This window comes from Spermophilus citellus (assembly GCF_964194105.1).
Source record: "Spermophilus citellus genome assembly, chromosome: 13".
Classification (NCBI taxonomy): Eukaryota; Metazoa; Chordata; class Mammalia; order Rodentia; family Sciuridae; genus Spermophilus; species Spermophilus citellus.
The window spans coordinates 109,069,719-109,090,687 of NC_138193.1; the positions used below are offsets into that span (position 1 = coordinate 109,069,719).

General features: G+C 34.0%; 1 protein-coding gene across 7 annotated transcripts in view; it reads left to right on the top strand.

Annotated features, from left to right (window-relative positions):
• ROCK2 (Rho associated coiled-coil containing protein kinase 2) overlaps positions 1-20,969 on the top strand; it is a 141,717-nt gene that overhangs the window by 73,775 nt on the left and 46,973 nt on the right. For 5 of the 7 annotated variants that reach the window (XM_081264357.1, XM_081264359.1, XM_081264361.1 and 2 more), the window contains 2 exons: positions 1,446-1,583; positions 19,077-19,337. In XM_081264357.1, coding sequence (XP_081120483.1) covers positions 1,446-1,583; positions 19,077-19,337 — 399 coding nt within the window. The remainder of the gene's footprint in view (positions 1-1,445; positions 1,584-19,076; positions 19,338-20,969) is intronic. The other 2 variants (XM_081264360.1, XM_081264363.1) reach the window with 1 other exon arrangement.

A 20,969-nucleotide genomic window follows, 5' to 3' on the forward strand; every position in this document is an offset into this window, starting at 1 on the left:
ATGTGTTTCTGAGAGGGCAGCATTTGAATGGGGATTTGAGGGAAGTAAGGAACCGAGTGTGACTAGAGGATGGTTGCAGGCAGAAGGAATAGCACATGGAAAGATGACAGGGAAAGCCTCTTAGGGGGTTTTAAGCAGAGGAGGGTTCAGAGGAGGTTTATGTTTCAGAGGGATCATTAGGTTGTAGGTTTGAGTGACAGCAGGGAACCTAGCTGAGACTTGCTGATAAGTGAAATAAAAGATGTTGGGCCAGGGTTGTAGCAATGGAAGTCATTAGTAGATTCTGAAACTAGTGGGTGGTTGGATTTTGAAACAATTTGAGGTAGAATTGAAATGATTGACTGATAGAATTTTTTAGTCCAAGCTAAAAGATGGAAGCTGCCATTTATCAAAATTGGGGGGGTTGGGAGGTATTATGGGAGGAATACATTCAAAGGTGAAGTTTGAGATTTTCCGTTTTGGATGTCCTGTTAGACACTGCGTTATAACTGCTAGCAATTATTTATCATTAATTTTCCAATAAAGGTTAACTATTATAATCTTTACTAAGTATTTGTTGACTCTGTAATAGATAATTTGCTCTCTACTACAGTGGCAAGGAAGTTTGGAAAATTAAAAGAGCAGTCCAAAGTAGAGACCATTCTTGCCCTTGTGGAACTTAAAGTTTAATATGGAAGATAGAAATTGATTTAATAACCATATTTTAACCTTTTAAATAGGGTACCTAGAAAGAAATAAGGATGGATTAATAAAATCACAGCTATTCTTAGATATCTAAATCTATTAGATTCACTTAAGTTCTGATAGTGAAGGATGTACACATGGATGTTTCAAAAAAAAATAAATAAATGTTTTCCCCAGTGACTTATCTTGGATGTTTTTATTTAACAATATCTTATTCTTGAAATTGGCTGATTGGTGGGCACAGTGGCTCATGCCTATAATCCCAGAGGCTTGAGAGGCTGAGACAGGAGGATCACAAGTTCAAAGCCAGCCTCAGTAATGGCAAGGCGCTAAGCAACTCAGTGAGACCCTGTCTCTAAATAAAATACAGAAAAAAATAGGGATGGGGATGTGGCTCAATGCTTAAGTGCCCCTAAGTTCAATCCCGGTAACCCTCCCTCCCCCACCAAAAATTGACTGATTAACACAAGAGAATTAAAGTTCATGAATTTAGCTTTATTTAGAAGAAATGAGATACTGCTATATTGAACTCAATGTTGAAAATTATCTGTTTCATGAAATATTTAGGCTGTTGTAAATTTTCTCCTTTATGTTGAGTATGCTTTTACTTTTTAATAGTTAAGGATCCAAAAAAAAAAAAAAAGAAAAAGTTAAGGATCAATTTATTTTGCAGCAGAAGTCACTAACAGTAGGATTATAGTATAATCTATTTACTCTCCTCATAAAATTATTTATAATTTTTATGATTAAAAATTCCACAGGTTCGTCATAAGGCATCACAGAAGGTTTATGCTATGAAGCTTCTTAGTAAGTTTGAAATGATAAAAAGATCAGATTCTGCTTTCTTCTGGGAAGAAAGAGATATTATGGCCTTTGCCAATAGTCCCTGGGTGGTTCAGGTAAGCATACTAACTTTTTACAGTTTATTTTATTTTTTTAAGTGCTATTATTCATAAGAGTTCATGTGCTGAAAGTCCTTGGTCTCACTTACATAGTAATAATGCAGTTGTTTTCAGTGAGTCAATGTGCTTGTTTAATGTTCCTGAACAGTATCTGTATAGACACATGTAATAATCACTTAAAACTGATGAATGAATGAAAGTATTACTTGCAACTTTTTCCTTTTTAACTTTCTTCTGTAAAAAATTTAGCTTGATCATCAACATGTCATTACTCCTGCCTACCTTTTCTTGTGGTTTACATCATAGAAATATAGTAAATTCATTGAATCATTTGGAAGGATATATACATATTAATATCATTTAGAACTTGTTATTACATTAATTAGCCTATCTCAGGAAAAAAATTACTTAAACAATTGGAAATTCTCCTACAGTCCTTTGTATATTGCCTATAATTTAAGATAGTATTAGCATTCCTGATTCTGCATCTTATTTGAACGTGGGTTAAGAAATTTTTGGTTCTGTTTTGCACCAGTTTTACTTCTCTTAAAGATTTTGTAATACATATCTAAATCCACACACATTTTTGAACAAGTGCCATGAGTAAGATTAGGTACATGCCACTGCATGTTCAGAAAATTTAAATGATCTTGGGAGTTTGATACCTTGCTTGTGGAAGGCACTGTGGAGGTTTAAAAAAAAATTGCCATATTAGTGACTTTGTCTTTTTATTTTTATTTTTTTATGGTACTGGGGATTAAGCACAGGGATGCTGAGCTATATCTCCAGTCCTTTCTATATTTTATTTTATTTTATTGTTTTTAAAGAGAGAGTGAGAGAGGGGAGAGAGAGAGAGAGGGAATTTTTAATATTTATTTTTTAGTTCTCGGTGGACACAACATCTTTGTTGGTATGTGGTGCTAAGGATCGAACCCGGGCCACACGCATGCCAGGCGAGCGCGCTACCACTTGAGCCACATCCCCAGCCCTCTATATTTTATTTTGAGACAAAGTCTTACTAAGTTGCGTAGGGCCTCACTAAGTTTCTGAGGCTTGGCTTTAAACCTGTGGTCCTCCTACTTCAGCCTTCTGAGTTCCTGGGATTTCAGGTGTGTGCCACCTCACCTGGCTTGTGACTATGGCATTTGAAACCTCATTACTCTTGTTTTTTTAATATTTAGTCTTAATCTCCCCCTCCTCTTTATTTTGTCGATTATATGTATCCAGTTATTAGAAATTCTAGTAAAACTAAAAATTTTGTTTCAAATTATGTATCACAATAATTTACTTGACTAAAGAATGAGTATAAAATATTATTTGTTCCATGTTCAGCTTTAAATTGCTTTTATAGTCATATATTCATTGCTATTTCCAGATATTATTTCATATATTGCTATCTTTTGATCTTTAATTCTGTTAGGTGGATCCTTATGAAGTGTTAATTGAGAAAGAAAGGATCTGTCAATAGTTGAAATAATCTGCAAAAGCAAATCAACAGTAAAAACATAGTGCAATTGAAAAAGTAATTCAGATTATGACTGTGGTATTCATGTGTTTCTCTTTTTAACTAATATGCCATGCAACATTACACTTACATGTATGAAGTGTTTTAATTTGGGGGGAAACTTGCCAAAGGGACTGACCTATTTTTATTTATTAATTTCATTACTCACATTTTCAAAAATATATTCACAGAGTTGTTTAATCACTACCACTGCCTATTTCTAGAATGTTGTTGTTATCCTCAAAGGAAACTCTGAATCATTTGGCAGTTATTTCTCAATTCTCTCTGCCCCAGCCCTTGTCAACTACTAATGTCTCTATGGATTTACCTTTTCTGGATATTTTATTTGCTAGTTAACTTTCCATTGCTGTGACAAATACCTGATAAAATTAACTTAAAAGGAGGAAAATTTTAATGCATCAAAGGTTTCAATCCATGGTCAGTTGACTCTGTTTTTTTCTGGGCTTGTGATAAGGCAGAACATCATGATGGGGAGTGTGTTGTGGGGCAGAGCTGCTCACTTTATGGCAACCAGGAAGCAGAGACAGAAAGAGAATGGGTCTGGGGACCCTTAAGTAGGTCCCTACTGATTTATTTCCTTTAACTAGGCCCGCCTTCTTAAAAGTTCCTACTTCCTCCTGCCAGATAGCCCACTAAGCTATTCATCATTAGTGGATTAATGCATTGATGATATCAGAGCCCTCATGATCCAAGTACCTACCTGAAGCCCCTCCTTTAAACAGTGCTGCATTGGGGATCAAGCCTTCAACACATGAGCCTTTGGGGGACATTTGAGACCCAAACCATAACATTATATAAATGGGATCATATGATATGGTATTTGTGACATCTTTAAACATTCATTCATATTATAACATATATTAGCACTTCGTTCCTTTCTGGCTGAGTTATGTACTGTTGTCTGGTTATACCACATTTTCTTCATTCATCACTTAATGGACATTTGAATTATTTTTATTTTGGGTTTTTTTTTTTTTTGGACTGTTTTGAATAATGCTGCTATGAATTTTCTTTCATGTGGCTTTTGGTGACTAAGTTCACACATTCCTTTTAGGTGATCTACCTTGCAGAGAAATTGATGGATCAGAGAGTGTGCATATAATCAGTTTCAATGGATTATTTCAAATAGCTTTCCAAATCTCGGCTCTTATTTTTTAATGACTATTCAGTATTTAATTGTACAAATGGTCCCATGATTTGTTGGTGTACTATGTTTGCTGAAAGTAGCTCTTTTCATTTTTCTTACATAAATTATGCTGCCATATAACTCTTTGGTCCATCTATATTTCTTACATATATGTTTTTAGTGTGATTTTTAAAAATTCAACAGATGTATATTGGCACATTTAAAAATCTTATTCTTTTGCTGGTAGAGAGTACTTTTTATTCTTTAAACTGTTTATCTAGTTTGTTCTGTTTTTCTAAGGATACTAGTATTTTTCTAGTGTCCTTATTTTGTCGTAACTCTTTTTATGGTAAGCTCTTCCTTGCTTTCTTTTCCAGTTTTATCTCCCAAATGTGTACTCTAAGTACAATATTTTAGTTTTTGTCTTTTTTTTTTTTTTTGCAGTGCTGGGGGAAATAAAATCTAGGATCTCAGACATGTAAGGCAAGCACTCTACTACTGAGCTAAATCCCCACCCAGTTTTTGGTATTTAAAAAACTTTTTTTTTTTAATTGGTTGTTCAAAACATTACAAAGCTCTTGACATATCATATTTCATACATTTGATTCAAGTGGTTTATATACTCCCATTTTTACCCCGTATACAGATTGCAGAATCACATCGGTTACACTTCCACATTTTTACATATTGCCATACTAGTGACTGTTGTATTCTGCTATCTTTCTTATCTTCTACTATCCCCTCCTCCCCTCCCCTCCCATCTTCTCTCTCTACCCCATCTACTGTAATTCATTTCTCTCCCTTGATTTTTTTTTCCCTTTAAAAAACTTTTTAAATTTAGGTATATCTTTTACCTTTTGTCTCTCAAGCTATAGTATTCCTGTTCTTTGATAGTTTTTTTGTCCCCAGGTTGAAAACCTGGATTTTGATAATTTTGTCCTTGTGATATAGTTCAACATGGTTCTCTCTCATTTGCATTTTTGTAAATTGATAAAGGGTTTGATTGGATTCAGATTTTATTTTTTAGGAGGCTATTTCATAGGCAGTATTTTTCTTCTTTCAGGAGGCCAATGTCTGATTATCCTGTGTTATCATAACTATTTTTATCAGTGTCTTGATCTTTTAAGGATTGTAAAATGGTGATGTTTCAATTTCATCATTCCTCCTTAATTGTAGTGACTGGAATGTTTCTATAAAGAAAGATATTCCCCCATTTACTAGTTGGTTACTCCATGATATAATTCACATTGGAAGGACAAAAACTTTATTATTTCCCTATATTTACCAGTTTCCAAAAAGGAAGGACATAGTTTTCTTTTTATCTCTTAAGGGTGACCAGTTTGGGGGGGAGGGTGGAATCAGTATGAATGCATGGACCTAAAAAATGTAGTTAATATATTTTAGTCCTCTGAACACCTTGTTTAAGCTTATGTTATGACATGTTTGGCCAGTGTAATCATATTTAAATTGGTTCCTGAGACCTTTTGACAGAGCCTTAGGTGTTTTTAATAGTTTGCTTTTCTGTCTGGTAAAACAGGGTGTTCCAGACTTATGAATTTTGCCCATGATATGGAATTAGCTGTGCTTGTCCATCTGTCTGTATATAAATATTTCATGACTATTTCTTTAGAATAGGGTCCTGGCAGAAGCTGGGTGCGGTGGTGTATGCCTGTAATCCCAGTGGCTGGGGAGGCTGAGATAGAATGGTGAGTTCAAAGCCAGCCTCAGCAAAAGCAAGCTGCTAAGCAAATCAGTGAGACCTTGTCCCTAAATAAAAATACAAAATGGGGTTGGAGATGTGGCTCAGTGGTTGAGTGCTCCCTGAGTTCAATCCTTGGTGCCCCTTTCACACACACACACACACACACACACACACACACACACACACACAAATAGGGCCCTAGCATTGGAATTCATGGGTCACATAGTATGCACCTTTGACATTTGATTGAAAGGACCAGATTACTTCGTAAAGAAAGCAAGTTGTTTTATGTTTGTTGTTGTTGTTGTTGTTGTGTTACTTCAGATTGAACCCAGGGGTGCTTACCCACCAACGTCCCTTTTTATTTTTTATTTTGAGACAAGATTCTTTCTAAGTTGCTTAGGGCTTTGCTGAGTTGCTGAGATTGGCTTTGAATTTATGATCCTTCTACCTCAGCCTCCTTAGTCTCTGGGATTACAGGCATATGCCACTTTGCCTAGCTAAAAAATTTTTTTAGTAAGCTTATATTACCGCTAATTGCGTAGAAAGTTTTCTTCTACCACATTTTAAGCAAATATTAAATATTGTACTTGTTTTAAACTGTCAGTTGCTTGCTTGAAAAAAAGATGTTATTGTGTTCATTACATTGCCTTGTTACTTGCAAGATTCAGCATATTTACTATTATTAGTAACTTATACTCCTTACACATTGCATGTCACATTTTTCTAACATTAGAAAATTAACTTGTTTTTAATTCATTTGCTAATGTTAATAGATCCTAGGTATTAATCCTTTGTTATATATGTTGGAAATACACTCTCTTGACTATTACTTGTCTGTTGCTTATGGAAGTTTTAAATTTAGATGTAGTAAAATCTGTAGATTTTACATTTCAATTGTTGAGCAATACCTTCCCCATGCCCAGGATTATAAAAATAATGTTCTATACTTTCTTTCCTTCTACTTTTTTTTTTTTTTTTTTTTTTTTTTTGGTACTGGGGATAGAACACAGGTGAACTTTAACACTGGGCTATGTTCCCAAGCCCTTTTAATTTTGAGATAAGGCATATTCTTTAATTTTTTTATATTTTAATTTTTGGAGAGAAATCTATTTCTGTGTTATCAGAAAATAATTTTTATATGAAATATGATTTGTTGTTTTCTAAATGGTTAGCCAGTTTTTCCATCATCATTTATTGAAAAGTTCCTTTTCCCCAAGAAATGAATGAAATAGTTTGTATGTTACAGATTAAATCACCATATATACATGAATTTCTCTTTGAAGCTCTGTTTTATTATATCGATATGTTAATTGTTCCTGTGCTAAAATCACATTATTTTAATTTCTGTAGTTTTTCAAATAGTTTGATATCTGATAGGATAAGTCTCAATGTTTTACTTTAAAAATATTTTTCCAGAGGGCTGCAGGCGGCTTAGTGGTATAGCACTCGCCAAGCATGCATGAGGCCCTGGGTTTGATCCCCAGCACTGCCAAAAAGAGGGGGAAATTTTTTTTTCAGCAGCAATTTTTTCATACGCTTAACCATATCACTCTTTAGCAGGAATCCAGAAGTAATAGATTGAATGGGAAAGCACTTCATATTTTTGGGTGGGGAGTAAAAAATTGAAATGCCTCCCATGTATTGCATATTGTGGAAGTAGGAAGTTTCCTTATTCACCCTTCATTTGCTGCTGTTTGACAATTTCCTTTCCCCATTAACATTTACTTACACCTCCCAAAACAACAAATAATATGTAGCAATTCTTAAAAAATTTCTCTGTGAAGTTAGAATTAGCTGAACAAAATGGATTTTGACTTACATTGTTTTAATTGGTACTTTTTTATTGCTTTGATTATTTTGGATTTGTCTTCTTTTAACAATATAGTATATCTCTTCATATAAAACCTGATCTTCAGTGAAGCCACATTTTTTACCTTTCTAAGTAGGTTTAGAAGAATTTATACATAAGAAAGCTCTTTATTTTAATAAGTAGTTATTACAAAATGGCATTGGCTAATTGTTTCAAGGTAGTGTTGAACAATAGTTCTTTTTTCCCCCCATCCTTGTCCTTTTTTATTGTTTTAAATTTTATTTGGGTTTACTGCTCAGGTCTTTCTGATATTTAAAGCTTTCTAAGATGGGTAAATGATTAGGCCTGGTCAGGTCTTTCCTAGATTACCATTGTTTTCTTAAAGTATTTAAAATGTTTCCTTCAGTGTCTTTTAAGATTTACTGTTGTTGTTTATCTGTGATTATAATTCACTAAAAGTAAAAAGACTTTAACGTAGTATAAATTCTAAAGTAAATGCTATCTACTATAATGTGATATTTTCTTAATAGGCTATTAAATTTTATTACTAATATTTTGTTAAGCAATTTTTTATCTGTATGCATAAAGGAGACTGGACATTTAATTTTTCAAACAATGGATCATGGTGCTTTTCATATCAGAGCAAAACTACTCAAATAGACGTAGTTGGGAAACACACCTTTTTTTTTTTTTTTAATTTTTAGTTGTAGATAGACACAGTATCTTTATTTTTATGTGGTGCTGAGTATCGAACCCAGTGCCTCACATGTATGAAGCAGGTGCTCTACCACTGAACTACAGCCTCAGCCCCAACAAACCATTTTTTTCCCTGTTCTTTTTGGTACTGTTTATATAAAATGTAGACTGTTCATTCCCTAAGGTTTGACTGAACTTGTTTGCGAAGAAAACAATGTAAATATATTTAATATTGTCAATTTTAGGATTTTTTTTTTGGGGGGGGCATGCAGGGACTGGGGATTGAACCCAGGGGCACTTAACCCCTGAGCCACATCCCCAGCCTTTTTTATATTTTATTTAGAGATAAGGTTTTCCTGAGTTGCTTAGAGCCTTGCTAAGTTGTTGAGATTGGCTTTGAACCTCCTGCCTCCGCCTCCTGAGTCCTGGGATTATAGGCGTACACCGCCATGCCTGGCCATTTTTAGTTTAAAAACTTATTATGATAGGTTTAAGGACATAGCTGAATGATAGAGTGCTTGGCCTAGTCCTTGGGTTTAATCCCTTTCACCGTGAAAAAAAATTATAATAAATTTTAAAACATTTCTTAAAGTAGAAACATTTCTTCTACCAGGAATTGGCAAATATTTTTGTAAGAGACCAGATGGCAAATATTTTAGGCTTTGCAGCCCAAGAGGCAAGATCGAAGACATTATATGAATTCTTCTACAATAAGAAAACAAAGTTTTATAGATTTTTTTAAATTCAAGAAATAATAATAAATATAATTTTTAAAAATAGAGGTACACTAATGATTAGAATGGAATTTTTTCCTGGGAATGAGAACATTTCCTTAATTGAGGTTCACAATTGGTGTTTTTTGTCATCAAAATTGATTGTATATGTTCATTGTTAAGGTTTACGTATAAGAAGGTCTTATGCATTTGTCTTTGAAAATATCTTTTCATCAGGGTGTGGTGGCACATACCTGTAATCCCAGAGACTTGGGAGGCTGAGGTAGGAGGATCACAAGTTTGACACCAGGCTTGACAACTTAGCAAGAACCTGTCTCAAAATAAAAAATTAAAAAAAAAAAAAATAGGGCTTGGGACATGGCTTTAGTAGTAAAGTTCCTCTTGGTTCAGTCCCCATTACCAAAAAAAGAAAAGTCTTTTCATAACCACCATGTGGTTATTTTTTATACTAGGTTTTATTCCAAAGACACTTTTGTAGAAAAATATTTTTTTCATTGTAGATGGACACAATGCCTTTATTTATTTTTATGTGGTGCTGAGAATCAAACCCAGTGCCTCACACATGCTAGGCGAATCATACTGAGTCACCACTGAACAACAATCCCAGCCCTTTTTGATTTACAGAAAAATTGAGCAGATAATATAAGAGTTCACATCTACCCCCTGTGTAGTTAGTTGCCTTTGTCCTCTTACAAATGTATAAACCAGTAGTGGTACATTATTATTTACTAAGGACTATAATTTATTCAGATTTTCTTACTTTTTAACTAATGTGCTTTTTCTGTTCCAGTACCCATCCAGAATAACCATGTTACTTTTAGTTGTCATATCTTACTTAGCCTCTTAGCTGTGACAGTCTCTCATACATTTCTTATTTTTGATGACCTTGATAGTTTTGAAGAGTATTTGTCAGGTATATTGTAGGGAGTGAATATTTCTCTATTTAAATTTGTCTGATGTTTTTCTTATTATTTAGACTAAATGTATATGTTTTTGAAGGAACACAATAATAAAGTATCATTTTAATGATATCATTATTTATGACTGTTAATGTTGACCTTGAGCATATGATTTTTTTTTTTTTTTTTTTGGATCAGGAATTGATCTCACGGGCATTCAACCACTGAATCACATCCCCAGCCCTATTTTGTATTTTACTTATTTAAAGACAAGGGTCTCACTGAGTTTTTTAGTGCCTCGCTAAGTTGCTGAGTCTGGCTTTTGAACTCCAAATCCTCCTGTCTCAGCCTCCGGAGCAGCTGGGATTATAGGCATGTGTCACTGCACTCGACTGAGCATGTGATTTTGATTAAACATATTTGTCACTTGAAGAAGTCATTTTTAGAATTCTTTTAAATACCTTTCTTGATCTCTGCCATTTGGCAAGGTCATTACATTACAGATGAAGCACTTCTACTTGTACTAGTCTGAGCTCAGAAAGTGCATCAGTGGATTTTATATAGAAATGGAGATGTTGTTTTTAACTTTTGATAGCAGGAAAAGTATATAAAGCAGCTTGAGGTTAATTACCATCAAAATGACTATATACAGTATAAGTTTTATGTATAAGCATAATTTTAGGTCACATTATGAAACCTTATTAGTTTGTAGCAAAGACTAATTTCCAACACTTTTTAGTGTTGGATACAGTGGTTGTTCAAATTTCAGTCTCAACTCTGAGCTCAAATAATTGCAGTAAAATTTCACCACTGCTATATGGAATTGAGGATGTTCACTTCTAATTCTGACAAAAATTTATAGAACTGATGAAGTCCAGGAGAGCAATTGACACCAATCATTTATTAACAAGAGACTTAAAGTTTTCCATTGGGTGCCTATTAATAAATATTACAGACTTTAAACATCTTACATTATCACAGACTTTTAAAATTTGTCCAACTAAATCTTTTTCTGTGCCACATACATTTTTATCACCATCTGTTCAGGTTGTATTGAATCAGTGTTTTCTTAGATTCTTTGAAAATATTCTTTCTGTGCAGACTATTCAGAGGTGCAAATTATTTACTCCAGCATTTGCCCTGATTCCTCAAATAGATACTATGCAGTAGTTAGTGTTTATCAGTAACCTCTGTGGCTCCTCAAGAGTCAAGGAAAACCATTCAAATTCTTTGCCTTATTTTTAAACTGACTTGATACTGCTCTCAGTATCCTTAAATCTTTTAAAGGAACTATTGACTAATAGTTCTTAAGATAGTTTTCTCTAGATATTTTTCTTTGTGTAGTCAAACACAATTTAATTAATTAATCATTGGTAGATGGCTTTCCCTGCTTGCTGTTGGATTTGACAAATTTAAAACATTTTCTCATAATTCATTTTACTCTTTTAATTTTAAAGTAGTAAATTAAATACTTTTGTTCTTCTACCTGTTTTTTTCTCTTCTCCATTCTTTTTGAGAGATTGCTGCTGTCCTGAAATTAGTATTTCTCCTTGTACCATCTCCATTTCTCCCTTCCTCCTCTACTAGCTTTTTAATTTCTATTGTGATTGACTGATTCAGAGTTTTGATTTCTTGAGTCTTTTTGTACTTTATGTGACTGTATCTGTCTTTCACTTTTCTATTAAATAAGCTTGCAAATTATGTGAATTATCTTAACAATTTTTTTGGTTCTGTTTACAAAATATGTGCAACCAGAACAGGTTTTTTAAATAAAGTTTTTCTGCTTTTTTTTTCATTTTTCTTCCCTTTCATTTTCTTTATTTTTCTAGTTTCTTTAGTTATCTGCCTAACTTACTGTCAGTTTTTGATTTCCAGTTCAAATACCTCTTTTTGCTTAAATATTGAAAAGGGAAAAGATAATGAGAAATATATGTAAACTCATTTGAAGTTATAAATTTCCCTTTGAGCTCTGCTTTAATCTTATTACAACTTAAAAAAAAAAAGCTTTGTGAGATCAATTCACAGAAGTGCATCAAACAAATGTCAGAGTGGCTTTTCACAAAAATAAATACCTGAGTCTTAACTGCCATGTCCAGAAATACACATTTCCAGCACCCAGAAGTCCAGAGTGTTCTCTTCCGGTTACCACCTCCACTTGTCCTCCTGGGAGCCACTCTTCTTGTTCCTACCAGTTTGCCCCCTAATTTAACCAGCCACAGTAGCTGTACTTTCTCTGTTCATTGAACTTTATATCAGTGAAATCATTGAATAGATCTTTTTTGGTTCAGCTCCACATATATCATTTTCCGTCAATGTTACAGTATATTAATTGCATTACTATATTTTATTCTGCTCCATGCATATGCCATAATTTGGTCATTTATTTTCAAAATTTTGTTTACTAAAATAATGTAATCATCCATGTTCTTATGGCTTATTTCTGTTAGGTATATTCTTAGAATGGCATTCCTAAACGCTTTCCATTAGTCTTAGTCTGTGGGGCCAAGTATTCTTTAGTATGTTTGTGGCAATTTCAGTTTTAAGTTTCCTTTGCCACATTCTTTTGTCAACCCTTTTGACAACTCTTTTGGTCTCGTCCATTTTAAAATTGTTTGTCATTTTGTACATGAGACATAGCATAACACAGTGGTTTAAGTTTCCCTTTCACTAATAAAATAAAAAGCCTTTTAATATTTGACTGTCCTCTTGTGGGAAATGCCATTTAAGTCTCTTGCTTGTTTTCTCATGAGGACATCTGTCATTTAAGAAAATTTTTTTTAGTAGAAATTCTTATTTATTTGGGGTATGAATCCTTTACTGTGTATGTGGTAAAAATATCTTCTCCCTAACTGTGACTGTTTTCTTTGGGGAGGGTTTACAGTCAGACTTATAGAAAGGCTGAAAGTATGAAGGAACTGTTTTTCTGAAGCATTCATACTTAGGTTGCTGACTTCCTACTTCATCATCCTTTCTCAGGCTGCTATAACACATTCCCATTGACTGGGTGGCTTCAACAACAACAGCAACAAGAAACATTCATTTTTTGCAGTTCTGCAGACTGAAAGTCCAAGATCAGGTGCCAGGACGGTCTGGTTCTTGGTGAAGCCCTCTTCCTAATTACAGACAGCTACCCTACCCTGTCTTTGAGTCTTTACTTGGCAGAGAGTAGAGAAGGAAGCAAACTCTTTTTTTTTTTTTTTTTTTTTTTTTTTTTTGTAATAAGAGCACTAGTCGGGCTGGGGATGTGGCTCAAGTGGTAGTGCGCTCGCCTGGCATGCGTGTGGCCCGGGTTCGATCCTCAGCACCACATACCAACAAAGATGTTGTGTCCGCCGAGAACTAAAAAATAAATATTAAAAAAAAAATCTCTCTCTCTCCCCCTTTAAAAAAAAAAAAAAAAAAAAAAAGCACTAGTCTTGTTATGAGGCTTCCACTCACAATGTAATTACCTCCCAAAGGCTCCATCTCTACCCACATACCATCACATTGGGATTTAGGGTTTCAGCATACACATTTGGGGGACTGAACATAAACATTCAGTCCATGGCACTCTCAATACTTTACTGTTATTTCCAATAAGCATGGACAGTCTCCTTTATAGCCACAACATTCCTTGAAATGAGGAAATTAACATTAGTACATTAATAATTAATACTCAGATCTCACTCAAATTTACCACTTGTTGCAATAATGTCTTTCCTAGAAGAATCTGATTCCAAATTACATCGCATGTATTTTCTTTCAGTTTTGAACATTTTCTGTCTTCCCTCAACTCATCTCTTTTGGGCTCTATATGCCCCACTAGACTGCCACTTACCTGGGTGCCCTTCTCACCACTTGAGCCTTGATATTTGATATCCATGGCAGCCATCCTTATGTACAAATGCTCCTCCTTCACCTTTTGAGCTTTGATACCTTATGAGTAGCTTGCCATTGGCTCCTTTTATAGTGTATTTTTATAAATAGAAATATAATTCTTAATGCAGTACAGTGCAATTTAATAAAACTTTTATGATTAAAGGTATTTTATATTCATTTAAGAAATTATTTTCCTACCATGACATCATGAAGATATTCTGATACATTTTTTGGCTTTTTATTTTTTGCCTACTGGTCTGTCATGTCTGAGTCCTTTAAGACTACTAAATAGAATATTGTAAAGTAGGTAGTTTACAAACAACATAAATTTATTTCTCAAAGTTCTAGAGACTGGGAGGTCCACAATCAAGGAATTGGCAGAGTTGATCATGGATCAGGGCCCATTTTCTCATAGATGGCATGTTCCTGCTGTGTTCTCACAAAAGAAGCCTGAAAGGGGTCAATGAGCTCCCTGGGGGTATTTTATAGGGGAAGGGGAACTAATCTCCTTCCTTAGAGCTGAATTCTCAGGACCTAATCACCACCCAGAGGGCCCTCCTCCTAAAACCATAACTTTTAAGATGCTGGTCTTATGATATCAGTAATTATTAAACTATTGTTAAGGTATTACCATACCTTAGTGTTAGGATTGCATATGATTTGGGAGCAATACAGACTTTCAGACTGTAGCACCTGGAACCAATTTTTTAAGAGGATGTTGTTACTTGGTTAAATTTAATTTGTTTTCATGTGGCTATCCAGTTGTTCCAACATCAAATATTGAACCACCCTCCCTCTCACTGGTATGCATTGCCTCCTTGTGTTGCAATTCAATTGTCCAGATGTGTATGGGTCTATTTGGGGGTTTTCTTTTTCATTCATTTGTTTTGTCTAGTCCTGCCTCCACCAGTACCATAGTGTTTTAATTAACTTGTTTAACTTACTTAGTATTGATAGAATTTTTCTTTTTTAAATGGTGCTAGGGATCATACTCAGACTCCTTTGTGCCAGGCAAACATTCTACCACTTAGTTACATTTCCAGCCCATGGTTGAGCTTCGTTAAATTATGGGTTTATAGATTTCATCAAATTTGGGAACATTTGGGCCATCATTTCTTCAAATATTTTTTTCTCTCTCCTGAAACTTCTGCCCTATGGCCCCCTTTTGAGACTGGTTACACATATATGATCTGCTTGATTTTGTTCCATGATAACTAATTCTTTTTCCTTCCATGCTTCATTTTGAATAGTTATATTTTGTTTCTCAGGTCACTGATTGCTTCTCATCTTTTTTCTTTTACTCACAAATTGTTTTGAGATTTTGTAATATGTAATGTAATGTAACATAATGTAATGTAATATCAATGGCTCATTCCTGGTAATTACTGAATAGTACTTCATTGTAAGGCTAAATGACAATTTGTTTATTCCTTTAGTTGTTGATGGACATTTAGTTGACTCCAGTTTTGTTCCCTTATATATAAAGCAATATTGTTAACTTACTTGTGGGTCGGCCTGACTTTTTGAAGGATTGTTTTTAAGCTGTATTAGGGTAGATTTAGAATTGCCTTTACTCTGATGGAATATATGTGATTCTTTTATGTTGTTGTAGTAGCCATGTTTTCCATCTTAACATGTATATTTAAGTTTTTTAGAATAATTTTATTAAACTTATTAAGGCATAATTTGATACCATAAAATTCACCTAAGTAAACTATTCAGTTTTTTTTTTTTTTTTTAATTTTAGAGTGGTACAACTATCACTACAATCTGGTTATAGAACATTTCTACCTTCTCAAATGATTTCATGCCCATTTACCCTATTACCCGCTCATCCCAGGCAACCTTTTCTAGACATATACCATCTAGATGTTTTAAATGAATAGAATTGTAAATATGCTACCTTTTGCAACTGATATCTTTAGTATACTTTTCATTGTTGTTGTTGTTCTTTTGTTGTTATTGTTGTTTAGTACTGAGGATTGAATCTAGAGGTGCTTTGTCACTGAGCTACATTCCCAGCACTTTTTACTTTTTGAGATGGAGTCTCAGTAAGTTGCTGAGGCCCTTGTTAAGTTGCTGAGGCTGGCCTTGAACTTGCATTTCTCCTGTCTCAGCCTACAGAGTAGCTGGGATTATAGGCATGCACCACTGTGCCCACCTAGTCCATCATTTTTAAATTTAGCCTCACATAAAGTCTTAGTACATGTGTAAAGTCTTTGCAGAATATAATATGAGTGACTTCTTGGCCAATTCCCAGGAAAGTCCTCATTTCCCTTAAAAATCTCATGAGCACAGTCTGCATTCCTGCGGGCATTCTGGTCATCTGAGGTCCCACCAGAATCACCATAAAGCTCCTTTTACAACATTCTAAAGCTTTTCCAGTCTGTATCTCTAAACTTGTGAAAATTCTTCCCACAAACCAGCTCCAAAGATTTTTTAAAAATATTTTTTAGATGTTGATGAACCTTTATTTTATTCATTTATTTATATGCAGTGCTGAGAATCAAACCCTCACACATGCTAGGCAAGTACTTTTACCACTGAGCCACAACTCCAGTCCTCCAAAGATTTTTTAACCACACGGTCAGGTTAGTCACATCAGTGACCCTAGTTCTGAGTACCAATTTCTGTTGTCATTTTTTTGTGTTTCTGTGACCAGAACATCTAACAAGAACAACTTACAGGAGGAAATTTTTATTTGGGGCTCATGGTTTTAGAGGTCTCGGCCCATAGAGGGCTGATTTCATTGCTTCAGGCCCAAAGTGAGGCAACACATGATGGGGTAAGGACCCTGTGGGTAAGCTGATGAGCTCAAGGCAAGGTCAGGCAAGGTTGGAGAGAGAGGATGAGGAAGGGATCCCATGGAAGAAGCAATTTTCCAGGGCATACCCCCAGTGATCCACCTTCTCTAGCTGCACCTTGCCTTCTTGCAGTCACCACCCAGTTTACTCAAACTAGGATGGGTTAACTGGGTTACAGCTCTCACAGTCCAATCATTTCACCTCCAAACATTGCTACATTAACAGGAGCTTTTGGGGGACACCTCATATTCCAAACCATAACTCTCTTTTACCACTAAACTGCCTCTGTCACCTTTGTCAGAAAATCTTAATTAACCATAAATTATAGGGATTTACTTCTGGACTGTTTTGTTTTATTGGTCTATATCTTGATTCTTACATCAGTACTAATACTGTCTTTATTACTGTAGTTTTGTAGTGAGTTTTGAAATTGGAAACTGTAAGTCCTCCTATTTAGTTCTGACTCAGGATTGTTTTGGCTTTTCTGGGTTCTGTGTATTTCCAGGTAAATTTTAGGATTAGCTTTCTGGGATTGGGGGGAACCCTAGGATTTAGATAGCGAATACATTGATCAATTTGGGGATACTTGTTATTTTGATAATATTGAGACTTCTAATCCATGAACATGGGATATCTCTCCATTTATTTACATCTTTCCTTCAACCATTTGGAGTAAAACACATTATACACAGCTACTGACAGACAGACATATACACACTTTTTCTCAATTCAGTAAGCAGCATTATAATGCTTTTTCATCTCTTCTTTCCGTACATCCCACTGCCTTCCATTTAAAAATTACTGTGACTTAGTAAGATTTTCTATACTCTTTATGTTGCCCTTTCCTATGCCTCACATAATCATTTTCTTGGGTTTATTCTTCATTTTGTCAAACTATCCTTAGACAGTTCTTTTAGAAATGATTTGTCACATATGAAATTTTATTTTGCCATCTCATTTGTTTTCTAGCCTGCCATATTGTAACATAAAAATTATTTTCCCTCAAAACTTTGAAAATATAGCTGTGCTGTCTTTTGTATTTAGTATGTTGAATGAGAGATTTGTTGTTGATGGTATTTATTTTGTATTTCTGCATATAAGGCATCTTTTTGGTAACTTTGGGTATTTCTTTTTGGTTATTTGAAAATTCAACACTAGCTGTCTAAGGTCTTTATTTAATTTAAAAGTCAAAACTTTCAGTTTAGTTTTTAAATTAATACATATCTAGAAAATTTTTACTTTCTTTTTCTTCTGTTTTCTATTTTTAGAACTTTTAGATGTGTGTTGAACTGTTGCTAACCGTGGTCTATATTTTACCTCTTAATCTTTCAGTGTGTTCAGAGAAAGCTTCTTTGCTCAGTTTTCTGGGTCTGTAATTTGTTCTTAATTCTTTGGCTTCAGGATTTTTTCTTTCATATCAGCCCACTATTTAACTGATGCAACATCTGTTACACTTTTGTGGTTATTGATCTTGCATGCTTAAAGCTGTCCTTAGTTTGTCTCACCAAGTATTTTCTTGAAGATTAATTTTGTTTTAATTACTTTGCTTCTTTTTCATGTTGCTAATTTTTCTCAAATGTTGATTCTTAGTTTTTTTTTTCTCATCTTTTTGTAAGTAGAAATCTTTTCTGTCAGCATTGCTTGTTTCCTGAAGGGGTTGGACATGTTATTTGGTGGGATATATAGATAACTTTTGAATTTGTGGTTTTTCTGTCCCTTCTGGGGACCAGCAGTAACCTTGTACCACTCCTTAGATAACAGTGCTACTTGCTGCTTATCATGAACAAGAGAATGGGGAAAGGAAGAGAGGAGCTAGCTAGTCCTGTTCCAAGTATGGCCACTATTTACTCATTCTGTCCCTGGGAATGAGGCTTACTCCTTCTCATATCTGTTGAATCTGGTACCTTTTAGATGTTTCTAAATTGCTTCTATTTTCTCAGCTCTTCTATGTGAAGTGTGTGCAGTAGTTTGTTTAATTTTCAGAAAGCTGTTTTTAAACTGTAGTGAATTATTTTATCATTCCTTTGCCTTTTATATTCCTCATTCCTGTTCTGTGTCTAATTTTAAACGTTTCTACTTAGTTTCTTGTATTATATTTTCCAAGAGAGAAATTGTGCATTATTTTGTGCATATTTTATAGTATGCTTTATATAGTATCCATATAAAAATTTTGTTGGCTACTGTTTTTCCATTGGATATGTCCAAGTCTAAAATAAGAGTTAATAAATTTTAACTCTATTTTATATTTAATAGTTTTTGGATTTTTTTTTCTATTTATGATTTTGGTTTTTAGGCTTAAAAACTTTTTTTTTCCCTTTCCTTTTGTTTTCCAGCTCTTTTGTGCCTTTCAAGATGATAGATATCTGTACATGGTAATGGAATACATGCCTGGTGGAGACCTTGTAAACCTTATGAGTAATTATGATGTGCCTGAAAAGTGGGCCAAATTTTACACTGCTGAAGTTGTTCTTGCTCTGGATGCAATACACTCCATGGGTTTAATACACAGAGATGTGAAGCCTGACAACATGCTTTTGGATAAACATGGACATCTAAAATTAGCAGATTTTGGCACATGTATGAAGATGGATGAAGTAAGTAAGCAGTTTTTTTAAAAAGCAAGTTTTTTGGGAAACAGAAGGTATTGTAATACCTCATCAGGATGCCACCACACCCAGCAGGTCTTTGTAGTTTTAAATAAAGATAAATTTAGTTTTGCTTATTGTGTAACAAACAAGATAAAACAAAACAAAACCAAATTAAAATACTTCCTTTACTAATAATTCATCTAGATTTTTTAGAATATAAGAGAAATAAAAACTCAGTTATCTTCCCCATAGAATATTGACAAGCATTTGTTACCAATCAAAACTGGTTCATGTGTATAGTGACCTAGATGTAGGCTGAGGACACATAATCTAAATTAAGGCATGTGGGTATTTCTCCAACCATTGTTATTTCTATGTTTTAGGAAAGGAGATAAGGAAAGAAATTTTATGTTACCACCTTCTACCTGCCCCTCTACATTAACCATATAGAATAAATATGGGGACATCAACCGTTGTGATACTTTACCTATTGAACAATCCATATTATGAAGATAGATTCAGTGACATTTATTTTTGCATTTCTTTGCTGAATATAAAAGATGACTTCTAAGTGTTAGTACATATTGATAACAAGTGTGTATATTATCTTTGGCATGGTTTTCATAACCTTTCAATATGCTCATATAACTAATTTTTTTTCCTGTTATTTATCTAGCAAAGACATATATTTGGAAGTAAATTTCTTCTTTACCTCTTCGTTATTTATGCTAACCAGGTGATATTTTTATTGATTATCTTACCTTTATAAGTAATCATCTTTTCTCAAAATCAGCCCAGATTTTAGTTCATCTAGAAAGTTCTCCTTGATAATCCTAATCTAACTGATTATTCTTTTAATGTTATATTCAAAATTTATGGTATATTTCTAGGCCATTTCTGTTTTAGTTTAAGCTAAAACTTAACATCCATCTTAACATTTTGTTGTGCTTTACAGAATCTGTTACTGTGTCCTATAGCCATTTATTAATGTTTAATAGGGGGAATTTTTGATTGCTCCCAAAGCTCCCTTTTGTGGAATTTACCATAAAATAGTACGAAATGATTAATAGTGAAAATTAATCTATAATGAAAATCAAATACAAAATAGTTTTCTGATAGAATACTAAACCTTTCTGTGTCTGGGATATATAATTTATGATATTTATGTACTGCACTTCCATGAGTGTATTCTGATTTTAATTAAATCAAAATCTTTTGTGGATGGGGAGGGATGCAGGAAAATGAATCATACCATGTTTATAGAGGAAGGTTAAAGGTACTTTGCAAAATAGAAATATGTTACAAGGCACAGTGGTGCACAGCTGGAATTCCAGCACCTGGGGAGGCAGAAATAGGAGGTTTGCAAGTTTGGGGCAGCCAGAGCTATTTAGCAAGATGTTGTCTCAAAATAAAAAGGACTGTGATGTAGCTAAGTGGTAGTGAGCATGACGTGTAAGTCCCTGAGTTCAGTCCCTAGTATACAAAAGAAAAAAAGTGGCATAGAGTACTAGAGTATGGGGAACAGGAGAAATATGGTAATTATAAAATAATTATACAAGCATGCAAGCAAATACTGAAATAAGCTATTGAAATATCTTAAATTGTTTAAAAACAAAATGTGGCTTAATTTTGTTTATA